The 27068-nt window shown below is 45.3% G+C and overlaps 1 protein-coding gene across 1 annotated transcript in view; it reads left to right on the top strand.

Annotated features, from left to right (window-relative positions):
- Positions 1 to 27068, top strand: part of ADCY2 (adenylate cyclase 2) — a 426522-nt gene that overhangs the window by 380326 nt on the left and 19128 nt on the right. Inside the window, exons 19-22 of the mRNA XM_007961181.3 lie at positions 4631 to 4715; positions 9915 to 10073; positions 22196 to 22342; positions 24583 to 24690. Of these exons, the coding sequence (XP_007959372.3) occupies positions 4631 to 4715; positions 9915 to 10073; positions 22196 to 22342; positions 24583 to 24690 (499 nt within the window). The remainder of the gene's footprint in view (positions 1 to 4630; positions 4716 to 9914; positions 10074 to 22195; positions 22343 to 24582; positions 24691 to 27068) is intronic.

The following is a 27068-nucleotide window of genomic DNA, read 5'->3' as shown; positions in this document are numbered from 1 at the left end:
TAGCCCGGGGCTGAGGAATGTGCCCGACTCCTTTCAGTTTGTCCACTCACTTACTCATTTTCACAACACACTTCTATGGAATGCCCTTGATACAGAGCGTGGGAACCCTGGCTGAGCCATTGACCTCACACTTTACCAGCCTGCCACGGGCCAGGAGGAAGGTACTGCCTCAGTGACTCAAGTTTGGGAGAAGAGTCCAAAGAGGAAACCCACAGGATCTGCAACGAACACAGCAGGAGAGGGCACCATGAAAGTAGACCGAGGGTGTCTTAGCAATTCCCTGCTGCTTCTCAAGCCAGAGTTGGTTGAAGATTTTCTGACAAGGCATGGGACTGACTTATTGTGCCTTATGCATCTTAACCTCAGATTAGTTTTCTGGGGTGTTTTGCCTTGTTTTACGCGGGACAATGTTGTCTTCTGGCTCTGTGATTGAGGTCCCAGTCCCTTGCTGAGTGAGGCTCAGTGAGCAGACTCATCCTTGTGGTATTATCATTTCGGACAAGACATTTGCTTTCGGCATCATTTGACATTGATGATTCCTGAGGATTTGGGGGTCATTTGTGAACAAAGCCAGGTATTTTCTAATGTAATGGTATAACCAGAGGCATGAAAAAAGGACAAAAGATAGATTAGCTGAAAACCATGAGTCATTGTCTCCTTGTTAGTCTGGTCTTTATGAGTGGTGGCCCTCAGTGATCAGTGAACCGATTTTTTTATTTATCCCAATTAGTGACCTGAGAAGATATGACTTTACCTCAGCTAGCCACTGTTAACAACACAACAGAAATTAGACTCCTTCGGGTACTTTTATTCTTAAAAATATTCACCCACAGAAATGTAAAGTTTTTGAAGGTAAGATAATGTTCGTGTATATGTGCCTGGACTGCTTTCCCTCCTGAGAATCATGAAAATGTCCTTTTTTACTCCATCTGAAGTGTTTGCCTTCAAGTTAGAGGCTGGTTCACTGAGCAATTCCTCCATCTCCCTCACCCAGTGTTGTTGGGGTGTGGTGTTCTTTCGTACTCCTGAAACTTGACAAGCAAAGTGATTACTCCATTAACAACCTCAGGCAGAGGGCCAACTGCAGATGCCTGTGTGGCATGTGAGCATCTGAGTCCCCAGTGTCTGGTTTTTAGATATGGAAGGAAGTGTGTTCTATAACATTTTGGCTACCATTGTCGTTGTGTTGGAAATCATAGAGTTACAAACTTTCTCAGTTATATTAGCTGTATCTTCCCTATTTCATAACTCAGTGATGGCACCACCCTAACACATGAGAGTCCAAAGTAGATTTCATCCTTAAAACATAAAGGAGAGAGAAAGAAACAGAGAGGGAGGGGAGAGAGAGAGAGAGAGAGAGAGCGAGTTGGGGAGAGGGAGAGAGAGCGAGCGAGTTGGGGAGAGAGAGAAAGAGAGCGAGTTGGGGAGAGAGAGAGAGAGCGAGCAAGTTGGGGAGAGAGAGAGAGAGAGAGCTCATACCCAACTAGCTGTGCAGCTCATATTTCTCTAAACAGCTGACCTGATTGGTGGGCTGAATTGTGTCCCCCAAAAGAGGATATAAAGCTTCAATCCACAGTGTCTCAGAATGTGACCTTATTTGGAAATAGAATCATTGCAAGTGGAATTAGTTAAGATGAAGTCATACTGAAGGAGGGTGACCCCTAATCCAGTATAAGTGATGCCCTCCTAAGCAGATGGCCAGGTGAAGAGACAGACACGCAGGAATGCCACATGATGATGAAGGCAGGAATTGGAGTCATGTGGTGGCAAGCTAAGAAAAGCCAGTGATGGCCAGCAAACCAGCTGAAGTGAGACCAAGGCAAGGAAGGATTCCCTAAGGGTTTCAGAAGGACAAGGCCCTGAGAACATCCTACTGTCAGACTTCTAGCCCCCAGAACTCTGAGATGATACATTTCTGTTATTTTAAGTCACCTAGTTTATGCTACCTCATTATAGCCACTCTAGGAAATTAATTCAGAGATCAACACAGCTGACTACTCTGCCAGAAAGATGTCCTGGGATTTTACTCTACCTCTTTCTGTCTCCCACCATGCTCCATGCCCCTCCTTCTTCCCACCTTTCCCATGAACACACAAAGAGTGAGGAGATCTAGGAACCGATCTACAGTAGAGAAATAAGTCACTGAAACCATGGGGACCCTAACAACATCCATCCACAAGTGGCCCACACAAGAGAGAAGGCCTTCAGTAGGAGTTGGCAGTTCTCTTTTGCTAACGGAATGAAAGAAGTCTTGAGAAATCCAAGTGAAATCCAGAAAAGCCAGATGGAGTTCCTAGTAGTTGTCAGAGAACTTCAGAAGAGAAAAAGGCAGCCGTGTACTGGTACGCCAGTTGGTTCTGTGGGCTGCTGGTGCCTCGTGATTCCTGAGATCCATTTAGGTCTGCACTTTCCAATCCACTCCCCAGTCCTGCAAGGAGAGGCTCTGCTGGTCTAGCTTCCTCCAAGCTCCCCCTCCACCCACCGCTATTCCTCAGGAAGACTCAAGATCTGGGAGATGGGTGGAGCAGGGTATTTCTACCCCATAAACCAAGATTCAAATGCATTAATGTAAGGACTCCCTAGACAGGATTTCTTCCAATAGGTTGCTTGTGTGAATTTTCTGTCTGATTAACTGAAAACCCAGCCAGGTCTTGAATTGCCTAAGAGGGTCCTACCTACGTCTCTCTGTCAGTGAGAGGGGCCTGAGCTGGCTCTGTATGTTTGGGGCATCTGGTCCTTTAGTTAGAAATGCAAAGGGGACTTCATTCTGATTTGTTGCACTGATGAAGCTCTTATAAACCCTGGCCTGAGATTTACTCTTAGTTTAGGAATTATGGGGGTGGTGGGTGGAAGAAGGGGATGTCATAGATGCTTTCTCTGGACCCTTGGAATTGTAAAGTAATGTGATGTTCACAAAGCAGCGTGCAAATTAAAAACTCAGCCTGCACTAGCTTCTTAGGATGTTAGCTGTGTGGTGCCACTTTCACTATTCAATATAGCATGAGCATGGTCAATATAGAGTAAAAAGAGTTTAAAATTCATGAAAGTCAGTGTCAGAATTGGTTTTAAACATCTGCACCCATCAGTCACTTCAGCTGTGCTGTTGGACACCGCAGTCATAGGCTCAGAAAGGAGCAACTTCATTTTATAAAATTAATGCCAGTGAAACAGGAAGGTGGCACTGCTCCCCAGCTTCATTTTCAGAGAGAAATGATGACCTCCTTCAGTTTCACGAGGTCCGATTCCTCCATCCACCGCAGGTTTGGTGGAGAGGAAAAAACTCCTAATGCAAGCACAACCTTATTGGAGAGTTCTCTGTGGCTCTAAGCCCCTAAGCCACGGGGACCAGGCAATTCTGTTTCTTCATTCCTGCAAGAGTCCACCTTTTCTTTGCACTTGAGTCTTTCATTCTGTTAAGAATATTCTCCAGTCTATGTGTCCTTATCTTTTTCTCTAGTTTCTTAGCCCCACCCCACTCCCCTTCCTTATCATTCTGTAATTAATGTTAAAAATCACAAGTACCATTTGGAAAGAGTTTCCTATGTGTCAGGCTCTGTGCCAGGTATATAGATATTTAATGTACTGGCTAAAACAGCCTGGAGGATAGGGTGGTACCCACCTTTGACTGATGGGGAAAGTGACGTTTGAATGGGGTTTATGCCAGGCCCCATAGCTCAGGATTCAAACCCAGGCTCTCTTGCTTTAAAGTCCACCTGGGCTTTTTAATACTACACCAAAGCCTCTTGTTATCTCACGTGTCCTTGAATCTCCCACAGAGAAGCTGGAAAAATAAAAAAGCCAGGACAACACACAAACAGAAAGTGATGACCTGCTGTCTGTAGTTGATCAGATACCATCTATGCTGATTATGTGATGTGGTGTCCATGCATAATCCACTTTTATTTTTCAGGTCTTAGTTACAGTCCTATATGGGAAATGTTCGCATGTTGGCATTTGAAGGATGTGTGGGTGCTCACTGCCTGGAATGTGATAGTGAGGACTGGGGGAGCCTACCCAGTGCAGTGACATCTTGGCAGGGGTAAATGGCTGATATCATTCATTATCAATTTGAAACTGAGGTCACTCGGGCAGTGTACCCAGAATTTTCATCTCTGTTATGCCTTTGTGATACAAAATCATATGAAAGAGTGAATAAGATTGGATGACTGCTTGAAAGTTATATGAAACTGTATAATTCAGAGGTGAGAGTAGCTTGCAGAAATTAAGTTCCCTACTTCATGTTTATACCTCACGTGATTATTCATTTCAAGCATACAGTCTCTTTCCGAGAGTAATAATGAAAACACTGAAGAAACCATAGATCCAATTACCCATATTGATCCCAGAAATATAAGGAAAATGTTCATATTCTTATGTCTTCTTTTTATATTTGGTGTAGCTTGATATAAAGTAGGAAATCTGTATCATTTTACTGTGCCCTCAAAGTTGGGATTTTTGTTTTGTTTTAATGCAAGCTGGGTTTGGAAGGAGATTTGAAACGTGTGTTTGGCTGGTATATGATGTCGACAGGCACTAGAGAATCTGACATTTGTTGATATTCAAATTCTAAGTCCTGTGTGCATGTTGTTTCGTTGTGTTGTTATCTGTTTGTCTGTCTGTTTTTTAATAGACCAGGCATTTGGAAAGACCTGAAGACCATGGGCTCTGTGTCTCTCTCTATATTCTTCATCACACTGCTTGTTCTGGGTAGACAGGTAAGAAGTCTGTACATATATATACACCTTCTCTAAAGTGCTGTATTAATAGTGCGGTGCTGTGCATTGTAGTTAACCTTCTTGGAAACAAATGTCTAAGAATCAGAATCATGTTATCACTGAAGACAAACCTAGTTAGTACAAGGTGTGGATGCTTATAGACAAAAGGGGAAATAGCTTTCTTTTTTTCCACAAAAGGCGAATTTTATGAATGGGTGAAATTTTAATCAGTCAATTTCCTGTTAAATCTCAAAATAAATTTTGTAGGTTTTATAAGCCTACAAAAGTGTTCCTTCAATAACTGACACTATTTGAAAAAATATATATATATATCCCCTTGACTGGGGCTTTCATTTGCGTTTCAGAATATGTGGCACACTTCTTTGAACCGGATCTGAATACCTTTGCTGCCATTTGCAGTCATTCCTAGAAATATGATCCCCTGTTAAAAGCTTTATTTTGCATTGCGAATGAAACTGTTCTTCCTTCTTTGGTCCCCCAACCCTCTGGTCTCCTAGTAGAGGCTGTGGGTGCAAGATTTTTAAAGACAATTATTCTTCCTCTGCCTCCAACAAAGACAGTTGCCCAAAGACCACAAGACTTATCTGAAGCCAGGCACCTCTGCCTCGTCCAAAGTCTGTTTTAAGTTCTGCGAAGGGTGGCATGAAACAAACAAACAGCAGTGATTTATGTATTTGGAAAGAACCCATGAAGAAGCAATGCCAATTAAATTAAATCTGTCCAGTGTCTAAGAGGTACACTGTATACTTATGAGTTTGGTCTGGCTTCCAGTTGACTTCTAGTTCTCCCCACCAGAAAGCTGTTAGGAATTGCATAGTCAGTTGGACCGAGTCTGGATCTGGCTGTCAGGCCAGCAGTCCGGGACAACTGTCCTCCTCTGGCTTCCCAAGCAATGTGAGCTGCCTCCTCCCTAGGAGCCCATGATGCAGCCCTCATCCATCTCCCTAGCACCGAGCTGTCCTGTCCTGATGCAAAGCTGTTTGAGGTCCCTTCTTCCCACCCCACCACCTTGTGTTTTCTCTGTTCTGCATTCTTTGGCTTGCAGTTTTGACAGCCTGTACCATGTCCAGTTCTTTTTCCCTGGTTTCTCCTGCAACCCATTTTTCTTTTCTCGTGACTGGCCATCTTTCTGCTCTCGCTCATATGGCAGGCATGCTCTCCCTTGAGTACCCTATAATTTAAACGTGAGAGAATTGCACTTCCTTGCATAGGGGTATCACCTAGACAATCATTTCTCAGGAAACAATGCAGCCATCCCCTCTGTGGGGCCACCTGTTTCTCCATTTCATGCTGGGGATGCTTTTTCCTGCTAGAATCATCACTCAGATTCCTTCACAGCAGCAAATTTTAAGAACCTAGTATCCAATTAAATTCTCTCAACTTTGTTACTGGTCATTGAGATGATCCATGTTCAGTACCACTACATAATTATGATTGAGTCCAGTGGCTGAGAGTTGATCCCTTACCTTCTAATTAAACTAAATCATCAAAAGTGTTCAGTGTTATGATTGAGCATTAATTTTACACCATTGACTTGATACCAGTCTTATAGGGAGTCATTCCATTTTTGTCTTTAATGTAGCAAAAAGTAATATTTACATCTAGAGGCCTAGAAAAATTATTACTTCCTCTAAAGGATTTATCATTCCTCATAACCATTCTTTAACACCAGCTAGAAATCACCGAATCTATGTAAGACACCGTGGGAAATACCAAGGTGAGCCAGCAGGCTGACCTGCAATCCAAAATCATTGACTGAATGATTTACTAAGGCCCCAGGTCTTCTGGGTAAGAACTTTGAAGTCTGTGACACAGTGCTTTAGTACTCCCCCTAAAGGAGGGGAGGTATATCACAAAACACCCTATACTGGAAATAAGATTTTTCAAGTGCTATAAGTAAAGCATTTGTGGCCTCAGTTGTTATATTTCCTGATTGGTTTATTAAATGATAGTACATGCATTTTGCAACCTATTTTGATTGTTATTCGTCCTGCTCCATGACCATCTTTTTTGAAATGATGGAGATATGTTTGGTTTCTGAGCAAATCAGTATACTAAATATTGCTTTAGGTATCTAAGTAGCCTCGATAAAAACATAACACGTCTCTTGTGCAACAGGTACAGTGCTACTTGCCGTACTAAAGTCTAGTTTATGATAGATGTGTTAGCCAACTCAGGGGTCTCTTTTGAAAAAGAAAGAAGCTTGGTGTCTCACCAGAGCTTAAACAGCAGCACATTGAGGTGGGATCCATGTAGCCTATAAAACCAGGGGACAGTCTACATGACCCCAAAATGAAGCTATTGTTTTGTAGGAGAGCTTAGAACCTAAGAATGTACAGGGTCACCAATTGCCCTGTACTCTAGCCCAATGACTAGTTCTTCTGTCCATGTAGAAAGATGTGAAGCCCTCCAGTTCCTCAGGTTGTTTTCAGAACCAGAAAAAGCCCAGAACTGCCCTCAAGGCTGTGCTAGATGTAAGCCCCAGCAGGGAGAGTCATGGGGTCCCAGGCATGTACTGGAGGATTCACCCGGGCTCTTCCTGCTGTCTCATTCATTGTTGATAAAGCCAATGAAAAGCAAATTCTGCGTCTCTTCATGGGATCTGGGCCCCTGAAAACCTGTAGAGTAGCCCCAGGCAGAATCCGAGAGGTGGGTGGCAATCCTAGGAATGGGAGGCTCTCAAAGCTGAGGAAGCCTGTGTGTCTCTCCCTGTTCCTCTCCTGCACACAGAATCCTCTGTCTCCTCTGCAGCACGGCCCTCCCCGAGTCACCCAGGCAGGGGCTTCATCCTGGCCTCTGCTAGATGCCTGCGCATGGCCTCCCACCATGTCTCTGAGTCAAATCCCCGCCTCCTTTCTCTTGTAAGGACACCGGTCTTCAGGTTTAGGGCCGACCCTACGTCCAGGATGAGATTATCTTGAGATCTTTAACTGAATGGTATCCACAAAGACATTATTTCCAAATCAGGTCACATTTACAAATAACAAGGGTTAGGACTTGGAACTATCTTTTCAAGGATTATTATTCAGTGCATTCCATTTGATTGGGGATTTTTTAAGTCTTTTTTGAGAGGGCCCTTCATACGAGTTGCTAATGTGCCAGCTACTTACACAGAAGGCAGAGGATTCGAAACAGATTACATTGTTTGGGAAGGTGAAAGATGATTGATAGATGGATAGATTTGGCGAATAGAAAAGTAGGTAGGTAGGTAGGTAGATAGATAGATAGATAGATAGATAGATAGATAGATAGATAGATAGATTGATTGATTTGGCAAAATGTCATTTCAGTTCAGTGCAGCTGATTCCAAAATACTGTGATTATTTTTTAGTAGGAGACTTACAAAATGCTTACCTGCTCTGCAATAACAATGGCTCTGAAAACCTGAGCAACATCCTAGCATGGCATACGGAAACCTGTCATGCTCACTTGGGTTGGACTTGCTGCCTTCACTGCTCCCTTGGAGGAGGTTTCATCTCATGCTTCACTTTTGTCTAATTTTAAGTGCGCACCTGTGTCTTCTCCATGCCCCCACCACTGTTTGCATCTATCATTTTAGTTTGAAGCCAGACACATCACTGATTTTTTTTTTTTTAAATCCATTCTTCAAGTAGGAAGACTTTTCTAGTCACTGTACAGCATAATTTCTATCAGTCCATAGTGTGGAAAATCTGGCATGAATGTGAAACTTTAAATATAAACAAACTTTTATTTTTGGGGTTTTGTTTTTGTTTTTTGAGACAGAGTCTAGTTCTGTTTCACAGACTGGAGTGCAGTGGCTCAATCTCAGCTCACTGCAATCTCCACCTCCTGGGTTCAAGTGATTCTCCTGTCTCAGCCTCCCAAGTAACTGGGATTACAGGCATGCACAACCAGGCCTGGCTAATTTTTGTATTTTTAGTAGAGACCGGATTTTGCCAGGCTGGTCTCAAACTCCTGACCTAAAGTGACCCACCCACCTTGGCATCCCAAAGTGCTGGGATTACAGGCATGAGGCACCATCCTGGCTAAATATAAACAAACTTTTAAAACATCTTTTTTGCAGTTTTTGAAAATGCCTTACTACATGAGATAAACGTAAACACCATACCAGAGGAGGAGGAGTTTTCCTAATGTATGACAGATAATTTGAATCAAGCCTAACTAATGAATAATCATTTTTCTTTCAAATTTCAAAATGTGGATTTTAAACTTTTTAAATTCTCATTTGTGCATGAGAGGCCATCTGTGTGCATGTGTGTGTGTGTTTTGTTTTACTTTGTACTTGTCATTGGTAGAATTAATCAACTCAACAAAGCAAACCAAAAACTTGCAGTTAGCTCTTCTTTGCATTTATTTGTCAATAGGTGACTATCTGTGTGAAATACACACTCTCCACTAAGCCTTTCTATTACAGGAGGATCCATTCAAATCTATTTCATTATATTAAATTATTTACATCATAGGAGGCACAAAATGTTGCCAAGACCCAAAAGACCCTTGGTCAGTAATTGGGCCTCTCCATTCCTACAATGTTAATAATAACTACTTTTAAAATATGTTATATTTTAATACATTATAAAGCATGAACACAGGTTTTTACTAGCAGGCACTATCTTAATTAATATCAAAATGAACTTTTTTCTAAATGTAATGAATGGCATTCTGTCAGAACAACACAATCCCAAGTGGAAAAAAATCCATATTTTGCAATGATTACATAGTTATACAATTTGTGTTAGGGAAAAACTAATTTACAAATGCTAAAGGCAAACTGCCATAAACGAACAATACAGTTTTTATTCAAATCATCAAAAAATGCACTCTATCTACTGAGGTATTCTTGATTCTTCATTTATTCATCATTTATATTCTATAATGCCTCTTTTCAAAAAATAATTTGAGCCATCTTGTAGTAGCATAATGTTGCAGGAAGCTTTAATGGCACTTTGAATTGAAGCCTCCATATAGCTGATTTCCCTGTTTCTGAGGTTGGTTCTTGTTTTTTGCAAATCCGTGTCAGAGGTTGACTGAAGGACATTTCAGGGACACAGAGGGCTTTGTAGGGAGGGTGGTAGTTCTGTTTGGGGGTTCTTTTTTCGGTTTCATTTTGTTCTTTTTGTTTTCTCTTTAAAACCTCCACTCTCTGGCAGGACAAGATGCCTATTGTTTCTTTACCTCTGTGTCCTCTTGTAACAGAATGAATATTACTGTAGGTTAGACTTCTTATGGAAGAACAAGTTCAAAAAAGAGCGGGAGGAGATAGAGACCATGGAGAACCTGAACCGTGTGCTGCTGGAGAACGTGCTTCCTGCGCACGTTGCTGAGCACTTCCTGGCCAGGAGCCTGAAGAATGAGGTCAGACCAGGCGGGGCTGGGGGCTGGGGGATGGGGCTGGGTGACGTGATGACCTGGGTGAGGGCTGAAAACTTCTTCAGTAACATAAAGGCTGCAGCGCTTCGCACATCCGAGCGTTCAAAATGGCCAAGATTGGCTTGAATTGTTCAGTTTTCAAGAAGATATTGATTGGTGGTAGATGTCAGTTGAGAATAGTGGGTTAGAATGACCTCTAAAAGTCTGAGTTTGGAGGTGAATTCATTATTGGAGAAGATTTTTTTCCCCAATCATGTAAAGTTCTGAATGTCCATTATGAGGCACTAGGGACCCAAATATGCCTCCAAAGTAGCCACTGCTCTCTCCCCAGTGTGGGAGGAGGCCTGCCTTACTAGCACGCAATGGAGGCTCAAACCAAGAGGCAACGTTAAACCATACCTCCCACATGCCCACTGTTTTCCCGCACTCAGCTTCCCTGAGAGCCTCCCAAGGCTCTTAGAATTTCAAAGATATCAGATACACAGGGAGTGTGACAGCATTTAGGAGTTACCTACACAAGAGCAGACCAAAGACTTGAGTCCATCCATTAGAATGGATGGAAATAGGAATTTCATGAAGGGTTTATCCGAATGGATTAGCTAGAGTTGAAAAGACTACAATATCAGTTAAATGTTGAAATGGCTTTTGAAGAGAGATGTTGTGAGATGTCTTTAATATTGCTGAAGTGCAAGAGAAAGCAGATGTGTCTACATTTGGACTTAACGTAAGAAACATGTATCTGAATGTCCGCAGTACGCAAAGCCCTGTGCTTGGTTCTGTGGCGTTTCCCAGATGTCTGAGATGTGTAAACCAAGAAGTGTCTGAGACGGGTCTCCATCAAGTTAGAGGTTTATTTTCCAAGGATGAGGATGGTACCCAGGAAAAAGAAACACAAGTTACACAAGGATTCGTGGCCTGTGCTTTTCCCAAAGAGAGTTTTGAGGACTTCAATACTGAAGGGAGAAAGAGTGCACAGTAGGGGAAGGAGGAAAAGGAATAAAAAGAGAAGTGGGGTAGACGGGAGGTGGTTACATTCTTGTGAGACTTGATTAGTGCTCCTTGAAACCGCATTTTACATGTGAAAAGAGAGGAGTCAGGAAAAGCCCATTATGCCTTCCTCTGCTTGGGCCCAGGGATGATTTCTGGTCTTGTCTTTGTCCAGTACCTGTGAAGATCAGCTATTAATTTGCATTGCCAGGATAAGAGTCAACAGAACTCTGATTTCTGGTTAGTTTTTTTGGGGGGAGTGTCTATTCTGAAAGATTTCAGGGCCCACAAGGAATTTTTTCCTGAGCAGTTGTGAGGGAGGCCACCTAGGGTGCTCCGTGGCCCTTCTACGTTGCCGCCATCCACGTGGGAACAAAAAGCAGGCAGCTTCTTGCATGGCTCAGTTCCCAAGCTTAATTTTTAGTGAGTTTGGGGTTCTGAGATGTTTTTTTCAGAGGTGTAACCCCTGTTCTTAGGACATTTTCACTGAGGCTTGGGAGTGTGTAGGTGAAAGAGGCGGGGGTCACCTGTAGATGGATGCACTCCTTAGTGGATAAGCTCAACCCGGATGATACGAGAACACAAAGGAACCTGCAGTGAGGAGCCTTGGAACAGTATTTTTCTGTAGCAGATTTGAAGTTGGCGTTAAGAATAAGGCGCCAGGTGGCAGATGAGCTGCTAGACATCACCACTCTCATCTTCCTGGAAACGTTCAGGGCACAGTGGGCCTTCCAGGGCTACACAGCAAGTCTCATGGCCTGCGGGCTTTCCTGTTTCTTCTCCTGGTGTTGACTACATTTGGTGGGTTCTTCAGCACCCGATTTTCCTATTGATCACAGGTAATAAAATCACAGTGTCCATTAAGGGGCCCTCTGTTCCCATGAACAAGAGTCTCCATCCCATTTTTAAATTCAACAAGGTCCCCATGTTTCCCCTGCCCTGTAGCCAGGCTGGTGGTGGCCCAGGACACAGAGATGAGTGGGATTAGAGGTGGCCTCATCCTCCCTGGGTACCTCCTGGGGATAGGATCCTGTTATCTCCAAGGACACTGGGGTGTAAATATGGTACTCCAGAAAGGCTGCCACCATGAGGAAGTGGCTTCTGAATCTGGAAAGGAAGTGCTAGACACTAGCTGAGAGAAGGGGGCCGGGGGAGAGAGGAACAGGGAGAGAACATTTCAGGCTCCAAGGGGCTACTTTTCCATAGGCACCAGGAAAGTGCCTAATTCAAGACCTGGGAAGAGCCCACTGCTGCAGGCAGGAAGAGAGCGAAGGGAGATAAACAAGGGAGCTGAGGCCAGGCGCGGTGGCTCACGCCTGTAATCCTATACTTTGGGAGGCCAAGGTGGGTGGATCACCTGAGGTCAGGAGTTCAAGACTAGCCTGGCCAACATGGAGAAACCCCATCTCTACTAAAAATAAAAATTAAATAAATAAATAAATAATTTTTAAAAATTAGCTGGCCGTGGTGGCGGGTGCCTGTAATCCCAGCTACTCTGGAGGCTGAGGCAGGAGAATTGCTTGAACCTGGAGGCAGAGGTTGCAGCAAGCCGAGTTCACACCATTTCACTCCAGCCTCAGCAACAAGAGTGAAACTCCGTCTCAAAATAAATAGATAAATATAAAAATTTTGAAAAGAATTTGGGAGCTGATAGGAGGGTCCCTTCCTGGACATGGGCTCAGAGGAAAGCTCTGGAGCTCGAGAAGCTCTGTGAAGGTCAGTGGGGAGCACAGAAGGTACCCTGGCCCCAGGGTTCAGCCTCATAGCCCTGCAGAGCCCTCTCTCGTGGTCCTGACAGCCTTCCTGGGCCAGACCTCCAGAAGTAGCAGGTTTTCTCTGCTCTTTCCTGTTTGCTTGGCTTGTTCTAAGCAAGCATCAGAATACAGTTACCTGCCTTGGAAATAATAAGGAAAGGCAAGATGGGGAAGGAGAATAAAACCTAGGGCTACAACACAGTGCGGCCTCAAATCTTACTTTCAACATTGTCTGTTCCTGTGAACGTGAGCTAGTTACTTCCCTGTCCAAACCTCACCGTCCTCATCCATAAAAGAGGAAGCATGGTGCCTTGCCTTCTAGTTGCAGAAGGGAGGCTGAGGGACATCTGCGTGGTGCCTTCGCACTGCAGTCCCCCAGGTGAGGTGGGCATTTCACAGAGGCGTGCACGGGGCCCACATCCACACAGGTGGGATGCGCGTGAGAGGGAAGACAGCAGCAAAGTGCGGGTGTCGGCAGCTCACAGTGACTCCTCCACTTCCCCTGTGGCCCTGCTGTGTACCAGGGACCTTCACGCCACTGCACAGCCCTCTGGTGCTCCTGAGGGTGACGTGACATTTTCCTCCAAGTCTCCTAAGGAGTGCTGTTGTTGGGTTAAAGACACACAGCATCAGCCAGGCGCGGTGGCTCATGCCTGTAATCTCGGCACTTTGGGAGGCCAAGGCGGGCGGATCATGAGATCAGGAGTTCGAGACTAGCCAACATAGTGAAACCTCATATCTACTAAAAATACAAAAACAAATTAGCCGGGTATGGTGGTATGTGCCTGTAATCCCAGCTAGTAGGGAGGCTGAGGCAGGGGAATCACGTTAACCCGGGAGGCAGACGTCGCAGTGAGCTGAGATCGTGCCTTTGCACTCCAGCCCGGGCAACAGTACGAGACTCCATCTGAACAGCAACAACAACAAGAAAGACACACAGTGTCTCCTGTAGCATTCACTACCCTGCGAGCTCCATGGTGTAAGGCTGAGTAGTGGGGCAGGCAGCACGGCCTAATAGGAGCCCGGAGTGGGGACTCAGCACCTGGAGTGAGCCCTGGTTTTCACTGCCTCACTGCAAGGGCAGCTTGGAAACTTTTCAGGAACAAAGCAGGAATGGGAACATTTAGATGAAGCCAGCTCTGGGCTTTGTTTCTGTATTTGTCAAATAAAGAAGGTGAACTCCTTGGGGGTATCATCACAGCCACTGTAGCCCTGTGTGTACACAGGGACCTGTCTTTAAGCATTGAAATAAATGCCCCTGCAGATGATCAGTGCCTGTTCACCAAGCTCGCAGTTGCAGCTCCTGAAGATAGTTCCTTCCTTCATTCAGGAAACACAGGGTCCTCAAATCTACACCTGACTGAGGGCAGCATACAGCCCTGTAGGAAAATGAAAGAACTCGGTCTCAGAGCTCTTCAGACTCGGACCAGCACAGATGGCTCCGCGTTCCATAACAGGCACGCCAAGGGGGTTTGAATTCTGCTCAAGGCCAGTGATTCCTGCGTGGCAAGCTTGCACTTTTGCTGCTGACCTGACATGGTTCTCTGGAAGGGAGAAAAGTGGACACTGAACCTTAAATCAGGGCATCATCATTCCCACTATGGTGCTGGGAAATGAAATGATCGTGTCATTCTGCTCAGCTGGCGGGCTGCAGGGTTCTCTGTATTTAATCACACAATGCAGATCTTCCTTTGGCTATAACATTTCAAATTTTACTGCCAATTTCTGTCTAATAGGGTAAGCAGTGGGGGTGATGGCTACTCTAGCAGCCACTGTAAGACGTGGGGACTAAACTATGAAAAGGAGCCCCCAAACCCCACCACAATCAGAGCAGCGCCACGCCGTCTCCTCAAGGACCCTGTACTCCTCCGGGGGAGGTTTGCTAGCCAGTTGCCAAAACAGTGAGTGTGGGGAGATTCTGGAGGCTCCAGTCCCCATGGGAACAGCACTGCATGCCAAACAGAGCCCACACAAAGGGCCTGAGCTAGAAAGAGAGGCACCGACCCCCTGCCAAGGGTTCTCAGAGTTCCCACAGTGAGTCTCAGAAAGGGAGAGTTTTGTTTATGTTTTGTTTGTTTCTGAAAACACACAGTGAGGGTGTTATAAGGAGAGCCACCTGCATGCATAAAGCATAGCAAAGTCGTGCCTCTCCCTTCTGTGGAACGTCTCCTATGGCCGTTGGACCCGGCTGCCCTAAAGTAGCCTCCTCACTGGACAGAAGAATCTATCTCCTTGACCTAATGATGTAATATTAACCTTGCAATCCCAGGCCAGGTGGGGCTAACATTGCATGGCCTTGCACAGATGAATGATAACGGTGCCCATGATGTTTAAGAGTGTAGCTATCACCAAGGTTTCTGTCCCCTCTACGGTGTCAGGACCAAACAGTGACATCCTGCCTGAGCTCTTTCCCTCGCTAAGGTTTCCCCAAGCAGAAGCCCTACCCCTTACTGAACCTGCATGGCAGAGGTGGCTGATGCTGGGACCAAGGAAGTCACTGCAGACAAGAACAGTGCTTCTCAAAGTGAAGGACCACCTGCAGCACCTGCTAAACAGGCTATTCCTGATCCCCACACAAGCCTTCCTTGACCTCCTAGGCCCTGCAACGTGACTGAGAGCAAAGCATCTGGTCCAGCCCTGGCATCTCTTGGCTGTGGGGTCTCAGAATCCTCTCAGAGACCACTACCAATTTTTGAAGTAATAATTTAGATGAAGCTCTTAGAACTGTGCATGGCATGTAGTAAATACTGTCAGCTATCTTTTAAGCAAATATCCCAGATTCATGCAAAACTTGAGAATCACTGCCCCTGAGAATTGATTAAAAGCTTTCAGCAAGGGCTCTTGCCCAACGTTTTTAGAGCCTGAATAAAGTGGAAAACAAAACCCAATGTAATCACTTCACTCCTGTTCCTGGCATTGCATAAAAAGCACTGTGGGCCGTGTCTGCCTTCTCAGCCCCCTCTCAGCAGGATGGGCCAAGCCCTGATGCTGAGTGCTCAGTGCCTCTGAATGCAGAGGCTCCACGGGAGGCTTCTGGGGCGTCGGGTGGATGGGGGCAGGCCCTCAGCCCCTTTGTGGAGGTTACCCCGGCATCCACCACACTAATCCATTTCCACTAAACTCTCCATGATACTGCTCTGTAAGTCTTCTGGAAATAATACAGGAAAACAAGACTTTGGCAAAAGTAAATATAGCTATACTCTTCACCAATTTGCCGGTTCGGCTCCAGACCTCTGCAATCAAGTGAATATCACTATCAAGTGAGTCACAAATTTTTGCTTTCCCAGCACATATGAAGGTTATGTTTACACTATACTGTATGTATTAAGTATTCAATAGCATTATATGTAAAAAAAAGTACATACCTTAACTTTAAAATACTTTGTTGCAAAAAATGCTGACGTGGACACACAAAAGGAGCACATGCTGTTGGGAAAATGGTGCCAGTAGACTTGGTCGAGGGAGCATTCACTTTGTGAAAGGCACAATATCTGTGCACTGCAATAAGGCAAGACACAATACAACAAGGTCTACCTATAAGCCAAAAAGAGGACTTGAAGTCTTGTTTATTTCCCTGTGTGGGATCAGCTTACGCCTGCATCCTTTCTGACTTAACTAGTGAAAAACTTCATTAATGCATAAACAGGACGGAGGCTGCTTGCCGGCAGAATCACTACCCTGAGCATGAACGGCCTCCTGGGACCAAAACCCACAGACCAGGGCTCTGGGAGAGACCAGGCAGGCAGTTCCATTCCTCTCTGTGGCACGGGGCAGGGGGTCTTTGGACAGCCTCCACTCCATGGCTTCTGGAACAATCCTTGGAAAATGGCACAGCTGATGCCAAGACCTGCATTAACACAGATCATGTCATTTTTACTCTCCTACCCACTGCATCAGTGAACAAAGGAAATTAATTTCCCTTCAGAAATAGGGAGTCAAGAATGATGTAATTGCTGTAACAATCTATTCCGAAAAGGTTTTATTTCAGTGAAGAAGTGCTCATAGGCCTGTGCTCAGGCACACGGGCACAGACCTGGCTGCTTGTGTCTGCGCTGGCTTTGCAGTGCCTCTTCCTTCTCCTGGGCACTTGTGTTACTTAGAACTTCCCGAAGCTTCTCCATCAGCTGTTAACTCTCATGGCCAGATTCAGTCCACACAACCCTCAGGCTCATCAGGAGAGTTCTGTGCACCCAGATGGGAGCCTTCTCTGTTTTGGAAGCCTGTTCTCCCCACCTCTGTGTGTGGCAGGAACATTTCTGAAAAGCCCCTTCAATGGGCATCAAAGCCAGCTCTCATCACTTGGGGAGAAGACTGCATTTTGTCACCAAATTGACCCTGAGTCAAGTCTCCGGGTGGCAGAGGATTGTGAGCCAGACAGCTTCATTCAGAGAGAGCCAATGCCTGATCAAAACAAGCCACACGAGCCACGGGTGCCACCACAAAAATTTGGGAAATGCCCCTCGTGTGCAAACAGCACCTCCCTTTCTGCTGTTGAAAGCCCTGCCAGTGATGACCGGGCAGATCCTTCAACAGCACTAAGCTTAAAGCTCTATGCCCAAGTGTCCTCTGCAGGAGGGTCAGGCTAGCATGCCCCTGGGGTTGCAATAGACGCTTCTGTACTTTCCAGTCATTTGACTCCCCTGAGTAAATTAGGCATTAACTGACAGCTGGGGACACCAGGTGCTTAACGGTTCACCCATAGGTCAACTCGGAAAACATGGACGATCCAAAGCCTCTGTGCAGCCCGAGTCAGTGAGACAAAGCACCAGTCTGGTCTGGAAGGTGGGAGACCTGAGTGCCAGTGGCAGCTTTGAATGTTTTCTAGAACACTCCATCCCCCGTGCCCACCTCAATGAACAGCCCCAGACGCCTCCACACCTGGGCCCACAGCACCAATTACGCTTTATTATGTTTCCTTGATTTTCTCTGTCTCTCCACCTAGACTTTAAGCTCCCTAAGGGCAGGACTTGTGTTGTTTTTCTCTGTGTCCCTAACACCTGATATGAAGCCTGGCACACAGCAGGCCCTTTGAGAGGGCACGTGTGTGTGTAACGTGTGTGTAAATTCAAAGAGAATTTCAGCCTGTGACACAAAGAGACACTTGCTCTCTTATTCCAAAGGAGGCGTCAAGCAGAGTGCAGAGCTTACAAAAGCCTTCCTTGGCCTGCAGGGAGCTTATGAATTGGCCAGAAGACTAAAGATTGAAAGAGGGTTTGGACAGAATGTAGTGGGGATGAGGCTGTCCTAAAGGGGAAGGTGGGGATCCCCCCTCACCTCCAGCCTTGTGAACAGGCCAGCACTGCTCAGCCTGGACACACCCCATGACTTCAGTCTCTGAGTGGTTCTGGGAAGCATCTCCAATTGGGGTACACAGATGGCAGGCAGGTTCTGACACTTGGAAATGCTGAGCACAGGTGCTGATGGGGCATCTGGGCACACAGGGTAGGGGAGCTGTGACTTGGTACATGGCTGGACTGTCAGTTGTTTGCACAGCAAAGCTGAGTGTTGCTAAAGGATGAAACAAGAAAATGAGAATTGGTGTAGGGTTGTTTTAGATCCAATGTTACAGAGCTGCCTGGGGGGACAGGAGGGAGGGTGAAGGGACCTTGGCAGAGAAACTTGAAGAAATAGCCCAAAAGTCCAGACCTGAAAGGGTAGCAAGGAGCAGGAGTGATGTGCATGGCCTCCATCCTGGAAGACTCAGGGTCGGGGGATGTCCAGGGATGGGCAAAATGACAGGGAGTCTTCCAAAAACCCATGAAAACATCCACAGGAGGAAAGCCAGGTTTGAGTATTCAGGGAGTGGGATGCAGCTAATAGGAAGCTGTCCTGCCTCATAGCCTCTTCTGTCTTCTCCTGTTCTCCATTCTGGATGGTTTGGAAAGCCCAGCTAGCAAGTTAGGAAGAGTGGAGGTAGAAGGAGTGGTGGAGAGAGAGCAGAAGCCAACTGATCCCCCTTCTTCACCCGCAAAAGGCCCACGCTGGGGAAGGGCACAAGCCACAGGTACAACGAGGGCAAGAGTTTTGACTGTTTCTTGGACTGGGGCCTCTAATGATCGATGAGAGGACCTTGCATTGCACACAGTGACATGGAGGGCCAGGAGGTAGTCCCAGGTGTTTGTCCAAGACAGGGGAAGATCTAGCCCCACTCCAAAACTGAAAGGGGTAGTGGCCACAGAAATACAGTTGCTTTGTGATTATTTTTTCATTCCTTGAACTTGTTCAACAGAATGATGATGAATGAATATTGAGGAGACATCTAAACTCACTTTCAATTCTAAAGCTCAGTAATACTTTTGGGTAGCTACATGCTAACATGGGTCACCCATTCTAGACCTTGAATTCCAAATTATCTTCAAAGGCTGCTCACCTGCCCTACTCTAACCCCCAGGTCCTCTGGAAGTATAAGACAAGCTCAAGTCATCTACCAGTCAGCATGCAATCCTCTTTGGCCCCATGCCCAATGCAACTACAGGAGGGAATCTCTCATGAGTTCAGGGCATGGTTCTTGGCCCTGCAAGTTTCTCAGGCTCCAGAGAATTTGAGAAGTCTAGAAGTTTCCCTGGTTTCCCAGTAGTTATAGTCTTATGGAAGCCCTGAATCTGAGGACCAGGGAATTCCCTCAGAGCTTCCAAGTGACCACTCTGCCAAAGAAGGTGGGTGATCCGTTTGTAGTCCAAGCTCCCCAGCAGCATTCACGGCCTGCAGAGAATGCAGGGATTGGTCCTGGCCCTTCCCCTCAGCCAGCTGGGAGCCTTGGTGGCAACCCCAGCTCCCCTGAGCTCCATTTCCTCATGTAGTCTGTCATTCTTAATCAAGGCTACACAGCAGAATAACCCAGGAAACTTTCCAAAACAGTGCCTGTGCTTGGAGCCCAGCCTAGGGGATGAAGGTCCATTGGTCAGTGGGGAGGCGCAGGCACCTGCCCTCTTGGAAGTCCCATTAGAGATTCTCCCATACATCCCCACTTTGGTGCTGTGTAATGAAATGACATGTCAGATCCAAACTGCCCATCAGTTTAGTCTTGCATATCATTATCTCCAACTCCCAGACACCCTTAAAGACTCCAGAGGAAAAGACAAAGGTAAAGTAACAGGACCCACAAGTGTCAGAGGTCCCGTGCTACCCCCAAACCAAGCAGTGAAGCCCATGACCATCCCGGAGACTTGATAAAGTATAAAGTGTAGCATTTACAAGGGTGGATTCTACTGTCAGACTTGATAACTCCAGCCTTGGGCAAGTAACGTAACCACTGTGTGCCTCAGTTTCTTTATTTGTAGATGGAAAACTCTAGTACCAGCCTAGAGTTGTAGGGTACTACATAGGGTTGTAATTGTGGTGAGTTCATGCACATAAAGTGTTCAGAGAAGTGCCCGTCCTACCATGTGGTGAGTGTTCAGTAAGTGCTGGCTATTATCGTGCTTATTCTTGTCATCATTATCATTCCCCAAAGAGCACTCTGGTCAGTGTCAGCAGGGAGTGGGGAAATGCAGGATATAGAAAATATGTCCTCAGCCAGCTGTGGTGGCTCACGCCTGTAATCCCAGCACTTTGGGAGGCCGAGGTGGGTGGATCACAAGGTCAGGAGTTTGAGACCAGCCTGGCCAACATGATAAAACCCTGTCTCTACTAAAATAAAAAAATTAGCTGGGCATGGTGGTGTGCACCTGTAATACCAGCTACTCAGTAGGCTGAGGGAGGAGAATTTCTTGAACTCGGGAGGTGGAGGTTGCAGTGAGCCAAGATCACGCCATCCCACTCCAGCGTGGGCAATAGAGTGAGACTTTGTCTCAAAAAGAAAGGAAAGGAGAGGAGAGGAGAGGAAAGGAAGAAAGGAGGGAGAAAGGGAAGGAAATATGTCCTCCCCTTGCTAGATGCACCCATTTCCTCAAGCACAGGGATGTCAGTGGAGTTTATACCACTTTTATAAAACTGACATTTTAAACTCATGTATCCCTGTTCTCTGACCCCGTGACTGCAGTCAGCATTGCCAGCACTGTGCCTTGGCTGTCATAGGCTGCCTACCAAGGATATGAGTGTTCACAAAGGCAACTTTGCAGAGAGAGAGAAAATACAATTCTGCACAAGAAACCAGCACAATCATATCGAGCACAAAATAGAAAAGAAAACCTTGATTTCATTGTTCACGTACTTTGTACAGATTTTGAGGCAGCAGTAGGGATTATAGAGTGGCTGGTCCTGAGAACCATGAGTCCATCTTTTTCTCAAAACTGTTGTGGCCTTCAGTTGGGTTGCCCTGGCTCTGATGGGTTTGTGATGGGACCTCACTGGGAAGAGCAGTTCCTCTGAGGTGCCACCAAACCTTGGAGTTATGATACTATTTAAGTGCTTGCTTTCTGCAAAGAAGTTCATCTGGGTGCCCCAAAGAGCAGGGCTTACTGATAATGTTCATGTAGAATGGATTCCCTCGCCCAGCCAGACACACAGGAAGTACCAACCACTAGCATTTTTCCCTCCCCTCAGAGGTCGGCCATCTTGTTTAACAGAACTCTCCTCACCTTTCCTGGAGAAGAAAGCATTTCCCATGCTGCACTGCGTCCACAGTGGCCCCGGCCGGTCTGCCTGTGTCAGGGACATCTCAGGGGTCTGAGGAGCCCTTGCCAGTGGAAGGGCACATCCTCCACACCTAGGACTAGCCCCCAAGACCACCTGACACCTCTTCCTTTCTGGAACCTTCATTGAATATGAAGGTGTCACTGTGTTGGGAAAATCATGGAAACACCTTGAAATTGTGTTTACAAGACATTGCAATTTAACTCATGTCTATGGATAAAGAACTATGAGCCTCTTCCTATTTAAAAACAAAAGAATATCCTGAATAAATATAGTCAGTGTCTAATATAATATGAATAAGTAGACTGAGTAGCTCTATTGGTTCTTTCTGGTGTAATAAGAATTAACTTGATGAATTCCATATGCTCTTTGCAGGAGACACTGAAGAGGAAAATTCATCAAGACTCCCATCCAAATACTATAGCCATAACAAGTTACTTCAGGACAATCTGAGAGTTTGGGAAATTATTTTGTTTCCCTTCAGTTGTTTAAAGGACACTTTTTACTAAGCCAGAACTCTGTGGTCTCTTGTCATTGTCTCAGGTCAATATGACAGAGAGGTTTAACTGGCAAGGCACCTCTTCTTAACTGCTAGTGGCCTGAATCCAGCTCATTTGAAGCTTTCCCCTGCGAGCAGTGGCAGCCCGTGGATTGGGCCATGGCTGGGGTGGGCCAGGTGGAGTGGGCATTTGGGCGATGTCTATGTGAATCCTGGCAGAAACAAGCCACTTGCCTGTGGAGGGTTTAAAGGTCAGTCTCCTAGTGATCAGCTCTTGCTTTTCTCCCAAGCAGGATCTATACCACCAGTCCTATGACTGTGTCTGCGTCATGTTTGCCTCCATTCCGGATTTCAAAGAATTTTATACAGAATCCGACGTGAACAAGGAGGGCTTGGAATGCCTTCGGCTCCTGAACGAGATCATCGCTGACTTTGATGATGTAGGTACTGAGAGTTGCCCTTGAAGGGCAGGAGTACCCCCAGTCTCACACCTGCACACTTGAAGTTACTTCGGGATAGCGGCCTATCCCAAAAAACTTGTCCTTTGGCATAATTTCTGGCAGGTGGCATTAAAGGCTTTTGCTTTATTTAGGTCTCTGACTAACTTGAGGTAGACAAATACGTTGTATTTTTGAAGCTGGTATGACTGCTAGGAACAGCCACCAAAACCTGTTAAATCAAATGTGTATCCAGTGTGCTAGTGTATTCTCTGCTAAGGCTTGAATTCCAGGTAAAATACTTGCCCATCCCTTTCCACATAAAAAGATAATGAGTTATAATAGATTATTGCTATGTCTGTTCCTACTTCAATGCCTTTGTGAGATATCAACTTGCACTATGCATGGATGACATTTTATTGTTGAAAATACAATCTGTATGGGGGGATAATACAACATACTTTAGAAGGGACAGAGTGTCTGTTTTAGAATTCGAAATAGGTGTCATTTTTCAACTTTCTACATAGAGAATAATGTGTTCTATTTCCCAGTAAGAACAAACGCCCCTCTGGTTTAAGGATATTGCAGCCACACTATTCTTATCACTATCTTGCAAAATAGAAGAAAATTGACATCTGTCCAGGAGCATATGTTAATGATGATTCATGGAATTCTGAAATACAGTGATGAGATTACATAACACGGTGGTTTCAGGCAAACCTCCTAAATGTCTTGTGGGCCCTGTGCATTTTCTCTCACCACCATCATCACTGTGAGGTCGATGCTAGAGATTCATGGTAACGTCATGGCCGCCAGCAATTACCACTGTGGTCCTGGGTGCGTCATGACAAACAGCGGCTGGGGGTCTCAGCTGCTCCTCGGTGAAATAAACATTCCCCAGTACTAACGGGTGAATGACAGTAGATAATGTGGATAGGTGATACAGGGATTTGCTCATCTGTCTTAAATTATTTGATATGTAATCCTGGAGGAATCTCCCTGAAATCCAGAGTTCCAAGGAAGGGGCAAGAAAACGCTCTTGGTCTCTGGTCAGCGCCATTTGAACCCTGCCCTCCCAAGCAGGTACAGACCTTCCAGGGCGTCCTTCACACGCAAGTCCATTCCTCTTCCTTCCTACAGCTTCCATTCTTATCCCTAGCTTTCCTCCATCCCAGCTGAAAGCCTAAATCAGCAGATTAAGGAAGAGTCAAGTGGGACGCTGATAACTAATTCCAAGACAAGAAATAGTAGAGCTCGGGCCAGCTGTGGTGGCTGGTGCTTGTCATCCCAGCACTTTAGGAGGCCAAGGTGGGAGGATCGCTTGAGCCCAGGAGTTTGAGATCAGTCTGGGCTGCATAGGGAGACCCTGTCTCTGCAAAAAAAAAAAAAAAAAATTAATTAGCTGCACATGGTAATGTATGCCTGTGATCTTGGCTACTTGGGAGTCTGAAGCAGGAGGTTCACTTGAGCCTGGAAGATGGAGGCTGCACTGAGCTATGATCACACCACTGCACTCCAGCTGGGGTGACAGAGCAAGACTCCGTCTCAAATATATATATATATATTTTATATATATATTTATATATCTTTATATATATATTTATATATACTTATATAAATATATATATTTATATGATATATATATATCATATGGCTCCTCTTCTGTCTTGCAAACAGCAGCCTTCTCACTTCTCTTAGGCCTCCTATGGAGGGGAGAAAGAGAGAGAGCGAGCTGGTTTCTCTTCCTAATATATATATTAGGGCTAGGGCTGATAACAACCATTCTAGATCTTATTCCATCCACCTCAAGCACTCAGAGGGCAAAAGCCAGTCCTCAGCACTAATAATTGATCATAAATCATTCTGACCATGCAAGAAAGAGCTCACTCACCGAATCATAATTTTCAATTTATGCCTTTCAAATGCATAGTCAGGAAATTTATTTCAAGCCCGTTGTCATTTGCATTATAATTCATCTTGGTTCCTTCACCGGCAAAGTTTGAACGGTAAATCATGTTCCTTGGAAGTAAATCATTATGCTGTCCTTTCCTCCAAGGACATGCGCTGTATGAAATACATGAAGTTTTCATTCCTGGAAAAGCTCAGGGCCCCAGGGTGCATACACAGGGGTTGAAACAAGTCATAGCATCACTGTGAACCAGCATTTGAGAATGTCTCTGTAAAGTGCTCAACTTCAGGTCAGCATCCAGCTAAGTAACTAGATGGTTGTCATTGCTTCACAGCTTCTTTCCAAGCCAAAATTCAGTGGAGTTGAAAAGATTAAGACCATTGGCAGCACGTACATGGCAGCAACAGGTCTGAGCGCTGTGCCCAGCCAGGAGCACGCCCAGGTAAGATGTGTTGAACACTTAACGGCACAGGTGAGCCTCAGCCCCATCCACAAACCACCCCAGGACCAAAAGAGCCATGAAATGCCCCAAGAACTGTATATTATGTACAACCTAAAGCTCAGGGTCAAGGTCCTATGAGAGAAGATGAAAATTCCAGACTTAGCGCTAGAGGATCTGTTCACAGAACTTCTGCTGCCCAACAGGAGAAGAAAAACCAATCAGTAGCTGCTTGTTAATACAGGTAAATACACAATGAAGTAGAAGATGAAAGCTAGTTATTTAAAGGAAACTCAGTAAGGATGGATCCAGGTCTTTTGATTTAAAAGAATGTAGTCAAGGCCGTGTGTGGTGGCTCACGTCTGTAATCCCAGCAATTTGGGAGGCTGAGGCGGGTGGATCTCTTGAGCTCAGGAGTTTGAGACCAACCTAAACAACATAGTGAAACCTCGTCTTTACCAAAAATACAGAAAAACTTAGCCAGATGTGGTAGCACGCCCCTGTGGTCCCTGTTACTCGGGAGACTGAGATGGGAGGATGATTGAGCCCGGGAGGTGGAGGTTGCAGTGAACTGAGATCGCACCACTGCACTCCAGCCTGTGTGACAGAGTGACACCCCATCTAAAAAATGAATTAAAATAAAATAATGTGGTCAAAAAACAAGTTGGCCACATGGAAATTTCATTGAAAAGGTCATTTGGGCAAAACTGAATATCCTCAATCAACTAAGGTTTTCAAGATTTTCTTGTGTTTGTGTGTGTGTGTGAGAGAGAGAGGGAGACAGCGAGAGAGAGAGAGAGAGAGAGAGAGAGAGAGAGAGAGAGCATGTACATAGACATGCTTGTGTAACTTGTTGGAATATCAGTAGGGGCCCGTTAAAAAGACCTCGTTTCCCCTCAGGACAGTGGCCTTTGCTGTGGAGCCTGCCCTCTGCTGGGCGGACCACAGAAAAACAGAACACACTTTCTGTGGACAGGCAGGTTCCCAAAGAGAAGGGCTGAGCACGGTGTATGAGTCCCTCTCCCATACCCACCTCCCATGGGAAGAGTGAGAGCGGGGAGAGAGGCAGCAGGCACCATAACAGAGCTCCCTCTTCCAGGAATATCAGGAGAGTGTCCTAGTTTCCCGCTTAACATTCATGCATTCATGGGCAAAGAGTAGAATGTGGATAGACGTCTGACTCAAGAGGGAACCCTAGCGTTCTTCCAGTTAATTGGAATGATATGTATTCCATTGGCTCTCCTCTTCAGGTGGTTGCCCTCAGATTATTATTTTTTAATGAGTATGCATTACTTCAGTAATAAAGAAAATAAAAGAAACAAACAATAAAACAGACCCCAGAAGAACCTAGCCTTCGGATTCTGAGCAACACCTTCTCAAGCCATCACGGAGCCTGTGACCAAAGGAAAACTGCTGTATCCTCTGCATGGTGCTGTAGATTTTTAATGATTAGGGTTTTTTCCAGAACATTAAAGTGTTAAAAAAAATTGAAAAAAATGTAAAATCAAGATATTAAAATGTACAACATTCTTTTACTTTTAAATATTATATTTATAATCCAAACCAGAACTAATTACAATTTTGCTTTCCTGGCTTTCATGGAAACACATATATGCTTCTCCAATGCCTTTAATGTTCTGGAAAACATTGACCATTTAAAAAATATAACATTAAAACATGTATAGAGATAGGCACTTTTCTCATTGCCTCACGCTCTAAGATGCTCAGCACAACACTGTCAGGACCTATCTGTCTTAGTCTGCTTGGCCTGCCAGGCAGAATACCACAGGCTGGGTGGCTTAAATGACAGAAATTTATTTCTCACAGTTCTGAAGGCTGGGAAATTAGGTGTCTGCTGATTTCTGTCTTAGAAACAGTAGTTTTCTCACTTCTCTTAGGCCTCCCATGGAGGGGAGAGAGACAGAGACAGAGAGAGAGAGAGAGAGAGAGAGAGAGAGAGACAGAGAGAGCGAGAGCGAGAAAGCTGGTTTCTCTTCCACTTTAAAGAAGGCACGAGTTCTGTTGGATTGGAGCTCCACCCTTATCGTCTTAGTTGACCATAATTACCTCCTTACAAAGCCCTCTCTTCAGTACAGTCACCTGGGAGGTCAGCACTTCAACATATAAACTTTAGGGAGGACACAATCCTGTCCACAGCAGTATCTTTATTTAAAATGTCATTGTTTTAATTCATCTTGAATTTTTCTGCATTGATTTTGGTTTTTAAAAATATGGCACTAGGATATTATTTCTCATGATTGCTGAGCTTTTTGCACCTTCTGAAGTTTCACCCCTGAGGTGAGTGCCTCACTTACCTCACCCTTATCCAGCTATGACTTGGAGGCTTCTCCAGCTCATCTAGTGAGGGCCGTCAGGAGCAC

Source organism: Chlorocebus sabaeus, chromosome 4 (assembly GCF_047675955.1).
Source record: "Chlorocebus sabaeus isolate Y175 chromosome 4, mChlSab1.0.hap1, whole genome shotgun sequence".
NCBI lineage: Eukaryota > Metazoa > Chordata > Mammalia > Primates > Cercopithecidae > Chlorocebus > Chlorocebus sabaeus.
The sequence above is the reverse complement of the archived record's forward strand: the minus strand, read 5'-3'. Positions and strand labels throughout refer to the sequence as shown.